Source organism: Takifugu rubripes, chromosome 6, assembly GCF_901000725.2.
Source record: "Takifugu rubripes chromosome 6, fTakRub1.2, whole genome shotgun sequence".
NCBI classification, from domain to species: Eukaryota; Metazoa; Chordata; class Actinopteri; order Tetraodontiformes; family Tetraodontidae; genus Takifugu; species Takifugu rubripes.
Window position 1 is genome coordinate 6,347,679 of NC_042290.1, and position 15,436 is coordinate 6,363,114.

General features: G+C 42.5%; 3 protein-coding genes across 6 annotated transcripts; 1 reads left to right on the forward strand and 2 right to left on the reverse strand.

The window, feature by feature from the left end:
• Positions 1–2,702: 2,702 nt before the first annotated feature.
• phyhd1 (phytanoyl-CoA dioxygenase domain containing 1) lies at positions 2,703–5,977 on the reverse strand. 4 transcript variants are annotated; one of them, XM_003965286.3, is made up of 11 exons: positions 5,808–5,968; positions 5,417–5,575; positions 5,047–5,122; positions 4,928–4,975; positions 4,801–4,856; positions 4,669–4,731; positions 4,549–4,570; positions 4,332–4,460; positions 3,950–4,066; positions 3,455–3,581; positions 3,109–3,260 (listed from the first exon to the last, which is right to left on the reverse strand). In XM_003965286.3, exons 1-11 carry the CDS (start codon positions 5,841–5,843, stop codon positions 3,212–3,214), a joined length of 882 nt encoding a protein of 293 aa, XP_003965335.2. In that variant the 5' UTR covers positions 5,844–5,968; the 3' UTR covers positions 3,109–3,211. The 4 variants fall into 4 exon arrangements, with proteins under 4 accessions (XP_029693462.1, XP_029693463.1, XP_029693464.1 ...); XM_029837602.1 differs by lacking the exon at positions 4,928–4,975 and having other exon boundaries at positions 2,703–3,260; positions 3,455–3,583; positions 3,951–4,066; positions 5,808–5,977; XM_029837603.1 differs by lacking the exon at positions 5,808–5,968 and having other exon boundaries at positions 2,703–3,260; positions 3,455–3,583; positions 3,951–4,066; positions 5,326–5,465.
• A 558-nt stretch (positions 5,978–6,535) lies between these two features.
• Positions 6,536–14,051, reverse strand: lrrc8aa (leucine rich repeat containing 8 VRAC subunit Aa). Its single transcript, XM_003965242.3, has 3 exons — positions 13,844–14,051; positions 9,312–11,436; positions 6,536–9,221 (listed from the first exon to the last, which is right to left on the reverse strand). Exons 2-3 carry the CDS (start codon positions 11,424–11,426, stop codon positions 8,946–8,948), a joined length of 2,391 nt encoding a protein of 796 aa, XP_003965291.1. The 5' UTR covers positions 11,427–11,436; positions 13,844–14,051; the 3' UTR covers positions 6,536–8,945.
• Positions 14,052–14,301: 250 nt separating this feature from the next.
• dnlz (DNL-type zinc finger) lies at positions 14,302–15,415 on the forward strand. Its single transcript, XM_003965287.3, has 3 exons — positions 14,302–14,659; positions 14,749–14,888; positions 15,145–15,415. Exons 1-3 carry the CDS (start codon positions 14,405–14,407, stop codon positions 15,293–15,295), a joined length of 546 nt encoding a protein of 181 aa, XP_003965336.2. The 5' UTR covers positions 14,302–14,404; the 3' UTR covers positions 15,296–15,415.
• Positions 15,416–15,436: the final 21 nt, after the last annotated feature.

The window sequence follows — 15,436 nt, forward strand, 5'->3', positions numbered from 1 at the left end:
TGATGACTTCTTTCTGTTCTTCCACAGTCATCTGTAGCCTGTTCTGCTTCTCTGTGCTTTTATACTCCAAATCCTCCACCTTCCCTTGTAAATTTTCCATCTCTTCTTCAAGTCTCCCAAAGTTATTTTGCAGAGAGTTGAGTTGCATTTCCTTTTCTACGCTTAGTTCCCGAAAAGCACAATTTGTGGCTTTGACTTGAAACTGCAGCTGATCTCGCTCTTGCTGTAACGTTTCAAAGGCCAACTCCGGGCTCCTCTGGCCTTCTAGCTTTTCCTGGGATGGGCTTCTTTCCTGAGCCTTGCTCACCAACTTTAGCAACACTTGCCTCAGCTGCTGAAAGTGTTGCTTCGCGTTAGCTATAATCAGACGGCCCCGTCTGATTTCATTTTCCGATAATCTCGGACATTCAAAACCCTCATTTTTCTCCGTGGCTTTTTTGTTTTTGTCCGTTCTCTTCTGATTGATTTTCTGACAAGGCAGATTTCTTTGAGGCCTGCGATTTTCTGCACTCATGTTGAACTTTGTATGTGAATTTAAAACCAGATAAACACTAAAACCGTCAAATTATAAAACAACGTATATATTATTAACTGTAGTAGTTATAGTTTTTTATAGTTATAGTTTTAACTGTTATAGTTTTACGTATATGCCTGCAAATAAAGGATCAAAGCAAATGAAAGCAAACAGTCAAAAGATAAAAGCCAGACAGTGTTGGCCAATGTAATACAATAATATTGCTTTCATTTCATCTCCTGGCTAAACAGACCTTAATTCCACTTGTTTTATTCAAATATCTGTAAATGTATGGCAGACACTATTTTTGAGGCTTCTTAAAAAAAGGAAGGTAAATCAAATATCTCAGATAGTTTCAATGAGTGGAAATAATGTCCTCAATTTGAGAACAGAAAAAAGGGGATGTTTTCATGCTCAGTATTTTTGTAAAAATGCATTTAATTGAACTTATTAAACAGATGTTCAGATCCCATATTGTAAAGCAGCCCTATCATATAACGGAGCCGCCAAAGAGAGGTATCATTGTGAGTAATTAGCTTGTGGCTCCACCATTGGCAGCTTTTACTTGATTGACTGGAGATCAGTCTCAGGTGTGTTTCGATTGTCCGGCGGGGTCTGGAAGCCGCCCCGCCCAGCCTGAGAATAGACAGACAAGGGGAACAGACAAGCCATAGATGGGGAGGGGGAGAGGGAAAACACTCGGGACTCCTAACAAGGTGCTGCTGCGCGCTCCTGAACGCACCTTTCAGTTTCAGTTTCAGCTTGAGGGAGCGCGAAGGTCACGTTGCCCGGGTAACTCTGAGCGTCACATTTCAGGGCCGACAACATCAAATTAGCATTTTGGAGCTGCACGACCAGTTCCCTGTGTTCATTCAATTCTTTTTCCAATGCGTTGGACTTCTTCTTCTCCTTGCTCAGTAGCTGAGTGTAGTGGCTCTCTTGCTTGTCAAATCTTGAAAGAATTTCAGTCAATTTATGCTGCATTTGCTGCCTGAGTTTTGCATCATTCTGCCTTGTTTGTGTCAAAGACTCCAGCTTTTTCTCCAGGAAGCTGATTTTAGCCTCATATTCTTGTCCGGGCGTCTCGCTACAAAGCACTTCCTGACTGTTGTCAAGGTAACGACTTTTAAGGTCGATGAATTTCTCCTTGAGCTCTTTGGATTTGGTTATTAGTGGGACGCATGATTGCAGATCCTCCTCAAATCTCCTGATGTAGATCTGTTGTTGGTGATGTCGCGTTTGCATTTGCTTAAACTGCGTCTTATAGGACTTGATGAGTTTTTGGGGATTTTCCAGTTCTTCCTTCTGGATTAAGTTTTGGGACGTGAGCTTGTTCAGCTCTTGGATGACCTGTTTGTGAATTTCCACCTCCCTGCAATGCTCCATTTCCAATTTGTTCATGAGTTTCTTGTTTTGATTGATTCTATTTTGACTTTCTTCAACTTGATAACGCAAACTTTCTCTCTCATCCATCAAACTACTGATTTTCCCATTTTGCTTTTTGGTGATTTCCTCATTCTCCGCAACAGTAGCAGTCAAGGCCTCCAGCTGCTGCAAGCTCTTTGTCTCCAAGTCCTTCAGACTTGTTTGGAGAGCAGCGTTCTCTCCTTTGAGTTTTTCAACTTCCTCCTGCAAAGTAGAGCGTTTTGCTTCATTAATCACGTTCATTGTAGAAAGGGAATTCTCCATGGCTTCAATCGCAAATCTGTGGTCCCGGATTTCTTGGTATAACCTCGCCTTCTCCCCCACGTCAGCAGCCTCACTCTCGTCCGAGCTCATCTCCATGAGGCTCGTCCCGTTTGACAGCACCGTCTTCTGCTGACAATTCTGCTTGGCCGTACATCTAAGTTGTTGCCCTGTTTTGAGCATTTTATCACTCAAATCAGGAACGTTTGACTGAGAATGAAATTCAGCTTTGTTACATTCCTCTTCTTTCTCTAGCTGGACTTTTTTTATCGTATGTTCTCTGATTTGTGCCTTGATGTTCAGACGAGGCAAATTTTTGAAAGACTTTGTTTTTCTTGACATCGTTTTGTAGAAATGTGCTACTAATAATTTAATTCCAACTGTGGCAGCTGTCCACTTAAACACCTGACATTTTCCTTTACTTAACCATTAAATATGTCCTTATAAGGGCATCAAAGCTTATAAAAGCAATGAAAGCTCGTAGTCAAATCATCAAAGCATGATAGGATTGTAGTTTGATAATGGGACAATAATGCTACATCCATTTCCCTGTTCATGTCACATTTTTACACATTCTACACACATTTTGTGCACCACTGTTAGTTGTTTGTACAGAACAAATGCAACCGCATTAAGTGTAAAAATGTTTTTTTTAAAAACCCTTATGACTGCAAGGGAGCCTATAATAAAAGATGGCTTCAATTTAAAATAATTCTCTTGGATACAGTTAAGGAAAGGGGTGGGAATGTTAACATATGCTACAAGTATCAGTAAATATCACTGTTTAGCTCTGCTTGTCTCAAATCAATTTTTATAATTATAGCAAATTCTGTCAATGCTAGTGCTATAAATGACAAAATATACTGCTCATCTGCCTGGCAATATTTGTAAAAGATGGCTTATTCACATGATTTTTATCAGTATAATTGTAAAAACATGAATGGGAAAATAAACCCGAAAGTTTACAAAAGGTCGGTGTATTCTTCAGCGGTACTGACAAAAAAGACACATTTATATGGTGTAGAGAAGTGGAAAAGGGAGCTCTTCGGTGGGTTGTAGCCTAAGGAAGTGCAAAGAGATAATAAGAGCTGGGTTAAATGATTTGTCTGAGAAACAAACTTTCTGGTTTTGGATTTAAAAGACTTTAGATTTAGAAAATTCAAACAGTTGTAAGCAGTCTCACATTAGATGTTTTTCAGTGTTGGAAAAGTGTTTACACTACTATTTTTTGGTAGCGTTTCAAATGGGTCTCACCAGTTGTCGGGGCTCCAGCGAGTGTCCTGCGACTCCATGATGTGGAAGGTGTAGACGTGGCGCGAGTCGTGTGAGTTGTTTTGTGCGCTGCGATGCACCACCTCCCCATGGATCAGAATGACCCCACCTGAGAGAATAATGTGAGCATCAAATTAATGTCATTGGTTCAGAACAAAAAACTCTGTGCAGGATTATGCAGTGAGGACAAAATAAACCCCTAATTCTCATCACTTTAACCAGAAGCTACACGGACGACAGATCCTCGTGGGCACTGCCCTCCCTCAACATTGAGAGTAAATCATTCATTTGCACTGAGCACAGCAGAAGGGGGTGTAGCGATCGGTTCAGTGGCACAAAGGTCATTGATTCAATTCCAGGCCCCTTAATAAATCTGGAAGTCTCCTTGAGCAAGTGACTGAATCTGAACCCCCCCCCCCCAAATGGTTCACATAAGCTTAAACTGGGTTATCTTTAGAAAACTGCTGAGCGCGATACCTTTTTTAACTGGTGCAGCCACAAATTTTCCATCATCATATTCAGGTTCTCTCCCAATGAAGTCTGTCAAAGGAAATGTACCAGGGGGGCTTCGTACCATACGCCGGGAAATACCGCCTGGAAGAAACTGATTTATTAGCATTGATCAGGTAATCAGCATTTCAATAGGCAATTTCTGATATTGGCATTTAATTCTACCTGTTTATTGTCAAAATATGCTTTTTATATCAGAATTTCATTAAACGTCAGGCTAAAACTTTAGTGTTGTGTCTTTTGCTTTCATCAAAGAGAATTTACATTTTCAACAAAACATTTTGAAGCTTCTTCAAGCACTTTTGGTGATGCAGTAAAGCCGAAGCTGCTAAACACGAGGAGCGCTCACTCTTGTGTGATCCCGGGATGAACCACAGGCAGCTGTTGTCAACGGTGGCGTCCTCCAGGGCGATCCACATCCCCATAACTCTGCCCAGGGGCTCCGTGTTTAGGAATGAGGCATCTTGATGTGGCATCACTGAGATGCACAAACCATAGAAAGTATGTTTGCTGCCAGAACATCACATTTTAAATGATGTATTTCAAAACAAGCAGGTTTCTTTTACCTTCGCCGCCAATCCCTGGTTGCTGGAAGAAGAAAGGAACAAGAAAAGTTACACGTTGAATTCTCCTGCCTGTGCTGTGATATTGTGAGGCGCTTTTAGAGGCAAACGTGAGGACTTTACCTTAAAAATGTACATACTTTGCAGCACAACGGGGCGTGCAAATCCCAGCGTCCTTGCAATGCTCTAAAAAACAGCGCTTGTGAGTGGGGGCAGGCTCTTCTGTCACTTCGTACACATCGTTCAAGAACTCACCTGAACTTTGGGTGAATGTGTAACCCTTTTGTATAATGGTTCATAGGCATGGAGAGCTGAAAAGACAGCAAAGGGGATTAGTCAAGACAGCCAAAGGAATCTCTTTGTAAATGAACAAAAAAGTCACCGTGTCCGACTTTGTTCAGTGAGCGATGCTTTGGGACTGTGAATTCCCCTGGAAAATGTACACATGTACAGATTTAATTCCAGAAGCAGGTAATGGCATCAGATCATTTCACAACTCACCTTTGTCATCAAAAACTCCTTTTTCGAAGAAAAAACGAATCTTATCTCCACTGGTGATAAAATAGTCAGCACTTCCCTGCAGGGTAAAAGGTTCGCAGTAGTCACATGATTCAGAAGGAATAAATAAATTATGCATATACATAAAGAAAGCTGCTAAACAACATCGCTTAGACTTAGACTGTTGATCTAAGGGTTTACTATTAGCCTGGAATCAAAGCAGGAGGCCAAGTTAAACAGAGGGAACCAGAGAAGTTAAACAGCTACAGGCTGTATCTTTACCTGCATCTTTAAAAGCAACATGGAAAGCATGCGAGAGAACTCTTCAGTGTTGAAATTGAGTCATCGGTTATCTTCTGGAGTGTTGGGCTACCTGTGCTTTAACCTGCTCTTCCTGATCGGTGGAGAAGGTGATGCGGCAGTGTTCAGGGACGTCTGTCTCATCCACGATGGCTGAGATCCTCTGCCTTAACTCGTCACACTCTTGGGAGGTCAGCAGGCCTTCCAAAACCACATATCCGTCCTCCACGTACTACCAAGAGGAAGAATACCTTCATGTTGGCTTTTTTTTTTGTTTGACTTAAATTGGTTCTGAAAACGTCATAGCAAACTACAAAGCAAAATAAATATATTCCTGAGACAATAATTATAGCAATAACTTTTCAGTCCAACAGTCCATTAAAAAACAAAAACAGAAAATATAGACAAGAAACTAAAATCGAATCGAATCGAATCGGTCTGTTTTTATGTTATGCGATTCTTACCTTTTGCGCGTCGCGGTTTGTCATGAAATCCTCCATATCCCCCGTACGGATACTGCTCGGATCAAACGCAGGCCTGAGTTGTTCTGGCGATATTCGACGCGGCTGGATCAATAAGAGAAGCCTTTCTGTGAAATCTGTGCAGGGTTAATCCGAAAGGATCGGGAGATTTTCTATTTAACTCTTTCGCTGCAGCGGAGGTTTGCGTGAGACGGCTGTAGTACTCAGCTAGGCCTCTAGATGTCGCTCGCGTTCTCCATGTATATAAATGAGCAACAGCGCCCCCTTCTGACAACCTTGGTTCAATAGCGCACGCTGCGTATCTGCGTAATTAAAACTGATAAACAGAAGCTGCAGCTTCGGGTTAGTGTCATATTTTCCCTTTTTGTGTTGCAAAAATCATTGAATTGTTAGCCTGCGACTCCAGCCAGAGGTTAATCAAGGTTTCTAATACAAACAAATGAACATACTCAACGTTATTTTCCCCCCAAATGTTTACTTTAACAATGGAATTTTAAATATACTCGTGAACTTTCCCAGACAATGCTGTTAAAGTGGACGCTCAAAACAAGCAGAAAAACGCAGGGTTTAGTGTTGTGTATTTATTTTATTATCATGTCTCAGAATGATACAAAAGTCAGTTCTGATTTTTAGCATATCAAATATAAGTTGGCCTGATTAGGAAGCCAAAGTTGAGTCCATCTGGCAACGATTTATTGATCACTAGCTCGTCATGTCAGCTTGTTTATTGAACGATTGCTTTCCCTATGTTTAAACAGTAATGCTCAGCATCAACAGTCATGCTGTAAAACAAACAAACAAGAACTGATGTGAACCTGCGGGAAAGCAACATTTCATATTTCCCTGACATACAGGCTTTACAGTACAGAGAATAAAACAGACAATCATGTTCTTCAAAGGTGATATATACAGGTAGGGATGTGATGTCAACTTAACCAAGGCAGGTTTTTCATTTTTTTTGGACAGATCTTAGAAATGTCTCAGCAACAATCCAACAGCAAAGCGACAGAGATGGGCGATTACTTCTGATAGCGTATTAAGAAGTAGAAGTAGAAGTGCTGTATGTCGCCTGGTTACACAAATCAACATGGATTATGATGCGGGAGCATGATGCAGCAAAACACACTTTGATTATTTGGAGTAAAAAAAAAAAAAAAGTGGTCAGGATTCTGCCGTTTTCCACAAAAACTTTTACTGTAACAAAATTATTTATATTAATAATGGACAGGTATTTTTACATAATACAGGGTGATGTTTTTTGTTAACAGCGACGTGTTCCTTCTTTTTGTTCCCTGTAAAGAACTCCAGAGGGGCTCCAGCAGAGAGAAAAAGCTCACCATCACACTTCACGGTTCTGTTTTACATTCAGTGTTTGGCAAAAACAACTCTTTAAAATGTAGATGCCTTTACTCCAACCCAACATCCCACCCAGAAAAAAACAAAACCATGGCAGACCTATTAAGGCAGCCCTGCCACTCCTTAATGCTAAAAAAATGTGACTCAAAGTAGAAAAACAATCCTGTGGATTCATCGCTTCCTTTTCTTTTTCTCCTGTGACCTTTTCCTTCAACGCTAGAACTGGTTGCTAGTCAACACATTCAAGACGGGGTCTCCTCTAACACAGCACATGTGACCTAGAGAAGAATGTTTTACTCCTGAATGGGCGTAATTACAGAGGAATCGAGCTCACCTTTCTTAAAAGTTGGCCACATGTGAAGTGACTGTATGGATCATGGACAGATGTAATCATTTCCCTATGGATTTTACAAGATATTCAAGCAATAAATGCGCTGTTTGTGATTTTAACAGGGAGTGGAGCTTGTAAAAGATATTAGCAATGAGCAGTCTGGCTGGTGTATGGCATAGCTGGGTTACTGCAAATTATGCTATTAAATCCAGCCTTTGAAGAAGGAAACTGTTCAAAGCACACAAAGCATATTGTATTCATTTGGACCATGAATGTTGAAATCCCATATTTTGCATACTCTGCAAGAAAAAACACCCAAGTTTCACTTTTGTGTAGGTCGGTCGAAAACCCGCTTTGCTAAACCAGGCTGTGCTAATCAGCGTCCACCCATCCACTAAAAAAAACCCAGTGAGGGTCATGGCTAAAGCCCGACTGTATTTGAATAAATAAAAACAGATTAAGCATTAAAATGCCTTTGTTACCCTGTATATTCACTACAGGGACTTAAAAACAGAGAGGGAACATGCTGTAAAACCTGACATTTTTGACCAGAGTCATGAGAACTAATGAAGTTTAAAAATCAATAAATATGTGGGATGCCAAACATGATTTAAACAAAAGTATAGCATCAATAAAAAAAACAAGAAATCGCAGTAGTTTGTGATTTTAAGGCATGCAAATAAAGTGAAACCAATCATGATGTGAAATAATCCAGGAAGAGTAGAGCACTGTGTGTTCCCTCCCGAGTCAAACTCGCAGACTTTAAGGCCGAAGCTGTAAAATGAGTTTATGTTCTCAAGTGTCTCGTTTCAGTTAAAAATGTCTCACTGTTGTGTGTGAACAAAAGTCCTGGAGGAAACGCGCTCGTGAAATGAAACCCCTCGTGAGTTGAAGGGGTGGTCCACAAAGACATGATCAATGAAGTGGGTTGCAAAGAAGAATGGCTGAGGTTTGACTGCAAGCGATCCAACAGGAGCAGTGGGTCGACGCTCACATGCGTTTACAGAATCAAGAGTCAGCTGAGGGGAGGGGAACGCCTCTCAAATGGATCCTTCCTAAGCAAATTAGGGATTTGACCACAAAAACTGAGCGTCAGTGGTTTTGACATCTGCCATTATCGTGAAGTACAACTAGAGATCAATACTGCATTAGTTAAACTAACTGCATTGTTTTCTGCGTGTGTCACTTGTACGGTAAAGAGCTGATAAAGGCATGGCTGAGTGACTCTACGGTTTTTTTTGGCTTTCATCAATAAACTGGTTTGTTGGTGTTCCGGTGGCATGCATAGTAGACGACGCCCGCTTGCATCCCTGCAGCTTTTACATTCAAACTATCCTTTCTTTGCCAAGCTGGGTTGTTAGGCTGTTTCTTAATGACTGAATATAGGGTTGGTAATTTCCCAGCTCCAAATGAAACCCCAGGTCCTCGGTTCTTCAGGCCTGCTCCTTGTCGGCCCGCCAAAGCTGCTCTTTGACTTCTGATGGCAGGGTGTTGAACAGGTCTTCCTCCACCACCAGGCTGCTCTTCTTCAACAGTCGGCACTCGCCCAGCTCCACCGGCAGGCACTCGAGGCGGTTGCCCCTCAGCTCCAGCTGGGTCAACCCGGTGAGTTCACCAAAGCGTGACGGCAGCGTCTGCAGGCAGTTGTTTCCAAGGTTCAGAGTACGGAGCTTCTTGCACTTAAACAGCTCCGGGGGCAAAGTCTCAACCTGAAATGATAAAAGGAAACATTATGATCATCTCATTCGACCTTTGAAGAACGGAGAGGAGGGCAGAAAGAAGAAAAGGTCGCTCCTCACCCTGTTTGCCGTCACGGCGAAGTATTGCAGGTTCTGGAGGGAGCCAACGTCGGGGTGGATGCTGGTCAGATTGTTGTGACTCAAGTCTAAGAAGCGGAGCTTGCGACAGAAGAAGAGCTGATTGGGAATCTTCTCGATCTTGTTCCTGTTCAGGTACAGTCTCTCCAGGTTGGTCAGCGTTCCGATCTGAATGGGGATGTAGGCGATCTGATTGTACCAAAGCTTGAGGCACACGAGCCTGTGGAGATGCTGGAAGCTGATGATCTCCTCTATCGTCTTCAGGTTGTTGTCCTTCAGGTCGATCTCCTGCAGGTTATGCAAGCTGAAGATGGAATGTGGAATGCGTTCAAGATCGCAGCGGAGGAGCTCGAGCTCTGTGAGGTTGACCATTTTCTTCAGGCTGTTGAGCACGATGAGCTTGGTGCCCTCGTTGTTGACGGAGAGCTTCTGCAGGTGCACGCCCACATCTGTCACCACCTGTGGCAGCTTGGTCAGGTTGCTTTTCAACCGGAGAACTTTGAGGCTCTTGAGCTCCCGAAGCCCATCGATGACAATGTACCGATTGTTTTCAGCACTCAGGTTCCCAGTTAGGTGCAGCTCGTTGAGGTTCTTCAGGCTGTAGATCCACAGAGGGATTTCCTTGATGTCGGTGAATTTGATGTGGAGGGACTTGAGGTTCTCTCTCAGGAAAGCAAGAGCTGGGGCCTCAATCTTGGCGGGTGTGTGATAGAGCCACATCTCTCTCAGGTTGGAGAGCTGGGCGATGGTTGGAGGGATGGTCACGTCGGGGATGAGCTCCAGCTTGAGCACTTCCAGCTCAATCAGATCGAACACGGTGTCTGGAATCCCGCTGAGCATAAACAGATGCAGCTCCAGCTTCTCCTGGGAGTTTTTGGTGATGCGGTGCCTCAGCTTCTCCAACGTCCACTCGTTGTTGAGGTTCAACTGCCGAAGTTTGTTCTCGCTCACTTCCGACAGGAACACTGCAAAGCGTTTAGAATAGAGCGGGTCATACTGATCGATCATGTGAAGCATGAAGGCAAAGTCGTTCTTCAAGTCGGGGATGTCGCTGTAGCTGCTTTCCTCGCGGATCGCCTCGAACGAGTACCGTTTAAGGGAGCGGCTGAGCATCCACCAGAGGGTGTACATGCAGATAAGACCATAAACCACCACCAAGCTGATGTAAAAACAGGCCAGGATCTTAAAGAGTGTCGCTAAGGGGTGAGCGCAATGAAAAGTTTTGTAGCCCGTCAGATTCTGAATGTTGACTGAACAAACTACGCTAAACCTGATGTAGCGAACATGATAGGCCGTGTAGCAGATGATTATCATGAACTTGATCACTTTGATGATGGTCTGACGGATGTAAAGGCAGTACACAATGTCGCCCTCCTCTACGTGGATCCTGAACTTCTTCACCTTCTCAAACAGAGCCTTAGCCTGCTCCCCCTCCTTTTTGTCCAACACCCCGGTTTCAGAGTGGTCTACAATTCCTTGTTCGATCCTGGACTTTGTACGCTGAAGCATGGGCATGCTGGCCTCGACATCCTCGCTCACAGACGAGGCCTTCTTGTCCATTGAGCCGTTCATTTTCCCCAGCGGCTTGGGGTCGCTCTCCTCTACAACGGTTTCAGACAAAGCCCTTGTTGTCCACGGCGAGTCGAAGCATTTGAGGAGGATGGAGACAAAGTGCTCCAGTTTTGAGCTCGTACGTGGGAACTTGAACCAAAAGTTGCTGCAGGCCAGGAAGATGAGGGTGTGGAGTAGCACCAGATAGGGGAAATATTTGGCAAACCAGTGTAGTTTGTTCTCATAGCAAACGGCATCCACATAGTTGTACTGGTGGCGGTCCAGGTCGTACTGAATGCCCTTGGGTTCTGGCTTATAGGCAGCAGTCATATTTAGGGTGGGCATCGTCTCGCACGAGTCGTTGATCACCCATTTACAAGGCAGACAGATCATCTTGTCTTGCGTGACCTGCAAGGTGCCACCAAACACCGCGATCATCAGCATGACGATGGAGATGTAGTCCGTGAAAACGTCCCACCATGGCTTCAGAATACGGTACGCTGGCTGAGTGTCAGCAAAGTACCGGAGCTCGGTGATGGGAATCATGATGGTTTATCTGGAAATCAGGAATAAAGCCCAATTAATTATAGGTTTTAATTTTTACATCGTCCCTTTGGCATGAATAACACTTGTAACTTTACTTGTAAACATTAAAAAAGCACCAGCAGTCTCGTTTTATCCAGTTTAAACTCGAATGGAAGTACAGTCTCTGCAGGCCTCCGTTAATCAGAATGTCCAGCACACAAAGCTTTTGGTCATTTTGCATTTAAAAAAAAAGAAAAGAAAAAAGATTTGCATATATTTACATGTTTAAAAAATACTGTTAAGTGTACATATGAAAATAGAACAAAATCTTCTCAGCAGGTGAGGAATAAAACGCTCCCTCTTTCAAACTGTCAACTAATGACTCAAAAGTCAAAACCAGTTTGGTGTGAATTTAAAAGGCTTTAATCTACCGTGCTGCTCCTCCCTGGTCCAGCAGGTTTCTTACACTTCAAGATCTCTGTATAAATGAAATGTCACCGATCTCTAAACTTGATACCTTGTTCACAGCTTTGCGTCACAGTATCTTTGCATAGAAAAGAGATTAGTTTACCCTCCCTAAGATAAGTAGATGAAAGCCATCCTAGTTCAAGTCTGCTCTTTACTTCCTGTTTTTAACAGTAGTTGCAAAGATACAGTTTCCTTATTCACAGAATACTTTTAACTCATGCCTGATGGTTGCTTGGATAATTTCCAGCGTACTGTGGGACCAGTAATTAACAGAGGATGATCGGCAGATTAAATATTCGTGTATGACGGTGCTTTTGTGCATGCAGCTTCTGATGGCGAGGTCTCAAGAACGAGACTGTTGCATGTGGACTTTGTCCAGAGTCGGCAAATAAAACCAGATTAAGTTCTTCGTAGACTGCAGCTCTACTTCATATTTTGAGGGAAATCAAATAGCTCCATTAGAGGCAGAACATTTACATTCAAAAGTATTTAGTCCTCAATAAAATGTTTCGGACCATATTCCCCACAAAAGTGCATTGACCGCAAGTAGTGTTTGCAAGTCAGTAATAGAATATCTAAAATTAAAGATGTAGCTGTTTAAACAAACCCAGAGAAAATAAATATGTGGTGGACTTTGGAAAGTGGTTCAACACTTCAATAAAGCTGGTGGAACTGATCCAAACTGGTGGGTGTCCAGTACCTGGGACAGCAGCTACATGCCAGACTGGACTGGTCATCCAGTGATGACACCATGTGCAGGAAGGGGCAGAGCAGACGCTACTTCCTAAGGTGGTTGGGGTCCTTCAACAGCTGTTACAAGCTGCTGCTGCTGATCTGGTATCTACCTGCGTAAACACTGGCTCACATTTCCCTTGGGGTAAATAAATGGATCCATCCATCTACTTCCGCTGCATCTAATCTGGACACTCAAAGGTATTGAGCAGCATCCCTCTGAATGACACTCTTGTGATTGTGCTTATCTTTTAAAACATACAGTGAGTTTATAATGACAAATGTTCCTGATTCAGTGGATCAAATTGCCCTAAACTATAAAGACTGTTTATGAGAAAAACAAAGACAAATGTGTATATTGTTTTATAAGATTGCTGGACTTTCTCTCCCATTATTCCATTTAATTCTCTCAGAAGTGGCTTGAACTTGAGTCCATTGAAACTGGGCAATGTTTCCTGAGGTGTGAAGGGTAAAAGTGGACGCGAGGATATGAGTCGCGTTCTTTGAAGCTGGAAACCAGATCATGAGCAATCACAGATTCCCATAAACAGTCCCCATCTTCCCAAAAACAAAATTCCTTGGTCAGCACTAGAAAGCAGTCCTGTTCCGGTGTTTAGAACTGACTGTGGTGGATTTGACTCATCGCTCTGAGGTCTTGACCAGATCTGACTTGTTCTTACCTCCTCTTGTTTTCATAGCAGGGTCGGATGTTAATCTGTCCAGTTCTCTATTTAATATCTAATAGATAACGTTTATCAAAAAACATCTTTCAATTCCATGAGGAACATACGGTAATAATATGTTACAATTGTGACTAAGCACATCAGAAAAAGGCTACAAAACGTAATTAAAATGATATTACATCAACAGTAGATTTGGTTCACCCATTTAGAAAGTGAAATACTAATTCAAACACAGACGGAAACATTAAATATGAATAAAAAGTAACATAGAAATCCAAATCTCTTGACTCAATAACTACACAAGAATATCCAATTTAGCTTGATGGCTTTCGACTTAAGACCAAAACCTAATGAGTGACTGTGTACCTTGGCTTTTCTTCATGGGATAAGAGTGCACGGTGTGTAAAATAATGACTAATTTACCACAGTGAGTAATATTTGCGGTGGACTTTTCAATACACAGGCAGCAACGGGAATCCTCTCACCCGGGACTGACAGTCTACGGCGGCAAAGAAATCATGGTTAGATGGTTCCAGAGAATAAGCCATAACGTACCTGGTTTGTTGAAGTTGAGGTCTCTCGCCGTCTCCGTGCACGGGCGACACATTTCTCTGACGTTCCTCAGCGGCTATGGCTGGTGACACAAGGCCGGAGCCCCGTACAAACAGCGACGGAGAACAAACGGCAGGAAGGCCCTTATATACACGCGGGGGGAGGGGCGAGTGAGGTCAACGGAACACCCGAAGAAAACTTCCTGCGGAAGTGCTAAAGCACAGTGAGTCACCGTGAAAGTAAAAGCACGGAGCCGACGGCGCCGTCAGGCCCTATAAATGCAGAAGTGATTTCAAGTCTGTGTAAATAGCAACTCTCCATTCCGCATACCACATGACGTGTTTTAAAAGCACATTTTAATACAAACGTTTTATAAAATCGTGTCATTATTCGCACAACTATTCTGCAAGCTTGAGAAGCTACCGTTACGATTTTTAAACACCGCATTCTTATAATGTATTATTCTGAAAAACACAGCGGTGACGTTATCAGAATGCGACACTCTATACGGTATTGGAATCTCGTGTAAGACATACTTCATCAAATACCTGTACATTGATTGCCATGTTGGCTTTACGGGGATATTTTGTTGTTTTACGTCCATTGAATTCTTGGAGGACGATGCAGACCGCCTGTCGGTTGTTTCGGTGTTGTCATACCCGATCATTATCGCCAAGATACGGAATTATGTCTTCCTGTGGACCTGCAACTGCCAGGACAGGTTATCTCTCCTCTCAGGACCGCTACAGACAGTTGTCAACTAGTAAAGATATTGGAAAGATCCAGGCAACACATTATCATCTTATTTACACCTGCAAGGCACGTCCATTTTTCCCGTGTGTGTGTTGGAATATGTATTTCATGTAAGCTTAGCTTGATTAATTTGTAAGAACATTCGTGTCTTGCAGGTTTGCTCTACCAGGTCCAAGCAGAAGATTTCCAAGCACGCTTATCATAAGGGCGTTGTGATAGTGACATGTCCAGGCTGTAAGAATCACCACATCATCGCTGATAATCTCAACTGGTTCTCTGATTTGGAAGGGAAGAGGTTAGTGGTGTTTATGAACGTAACCCTGCAAAAAGGTGAAAAATGAGTGAGACAGAACTGAGCAAACACAAAATAAGCATCAGCTATTTACATGAATTATTTACAATATCAAACATAGTTGATATATTTTACGATATTTATTGATTGTCTGTGGTGAAACAAATATATAATTATTGCCTTTTGAACAGTGAAACAGTGCTTTTGGAGTGAATTCGGAATTCTCTGTGCTATGAGAATTTTTTTTTTTGTATTGCAGAAACATCGAGGAAATTCTCGCTGCCAAAGGAGAAACAGTGAAACGGGTGGATGGAAATGCGGCTTTAGAGATAGTTGTGGAGGAAAGCATTAAAGAGAAGTCACAGTGTGATAAAGACGTGGAAGATCCTGACAGTCAATCAGAAAAATAACGTTAGTAAAATGCAAAAAGTTGCAAAAAAAAATTTTACAAGACATTTTTAATAAACGTAGTCTAAATCCCATTTGTTGCGAGTTTGTCCACGAAAATCTAATTAAACATGCAAAATCTACAAAGGCGATTTTATTTCAAC

Coding starts and splice junctions, on each gene's coding strand:
- dnlz (XM_003965287.3), top strand. CDS start 14,405: ATGTTGGCTTTACGGGGATATTTTGTTGTTTTACGTCCATTGAATTCT. Junction 14,660..14,748: donor ATCTTATTTACACCTGCAAG/GCACGTCCATTT, acceptor CGTGTCTTGCAG/GTTTGCTCTACCAGGTCCAA. Junction 14,889..15,144: donor TCTGATTTGGAAGGGAAGAG/GTTAGTGGTGTT, acceptor TTTGTATTGCAG/AAACATCGAGGAAATTCTCG.
- phyhd1 (XM_029837602.1), bottom strand. CDS start 5,843: ATGGAGGATTTCATGACAAACCGCGACGCGCAAAAG. Junction 4,571..4,668: donor AAAGTATGTACATTTTTAAG/GTAAAGTCCTCA, acceptor TTCTTCTTCCAG/CAACCAGGGATTGGCGGCGA. Junction 4,461..4,548: donor ACCAGGGATTGGCGGCGAAG/GTAAAAGAAACC, acceptor TGTGCATCTCAG/TGATGCCACATCAAGATGCC.
- lrrc8aa (XM_003965242.3), bottom strand. CDS start 11,426: ATGATTCCCATCACCGAGCTCCGGTACTTTGCTGACACTCAGCCAGCG. Junction 9,222..9,311: donor TCGCCGTGACGGCAAACAGG/GTGAGGAGCGAC, acceptor TTATCATTTCAG/GTTGAGACTTTGCCCCCGGA.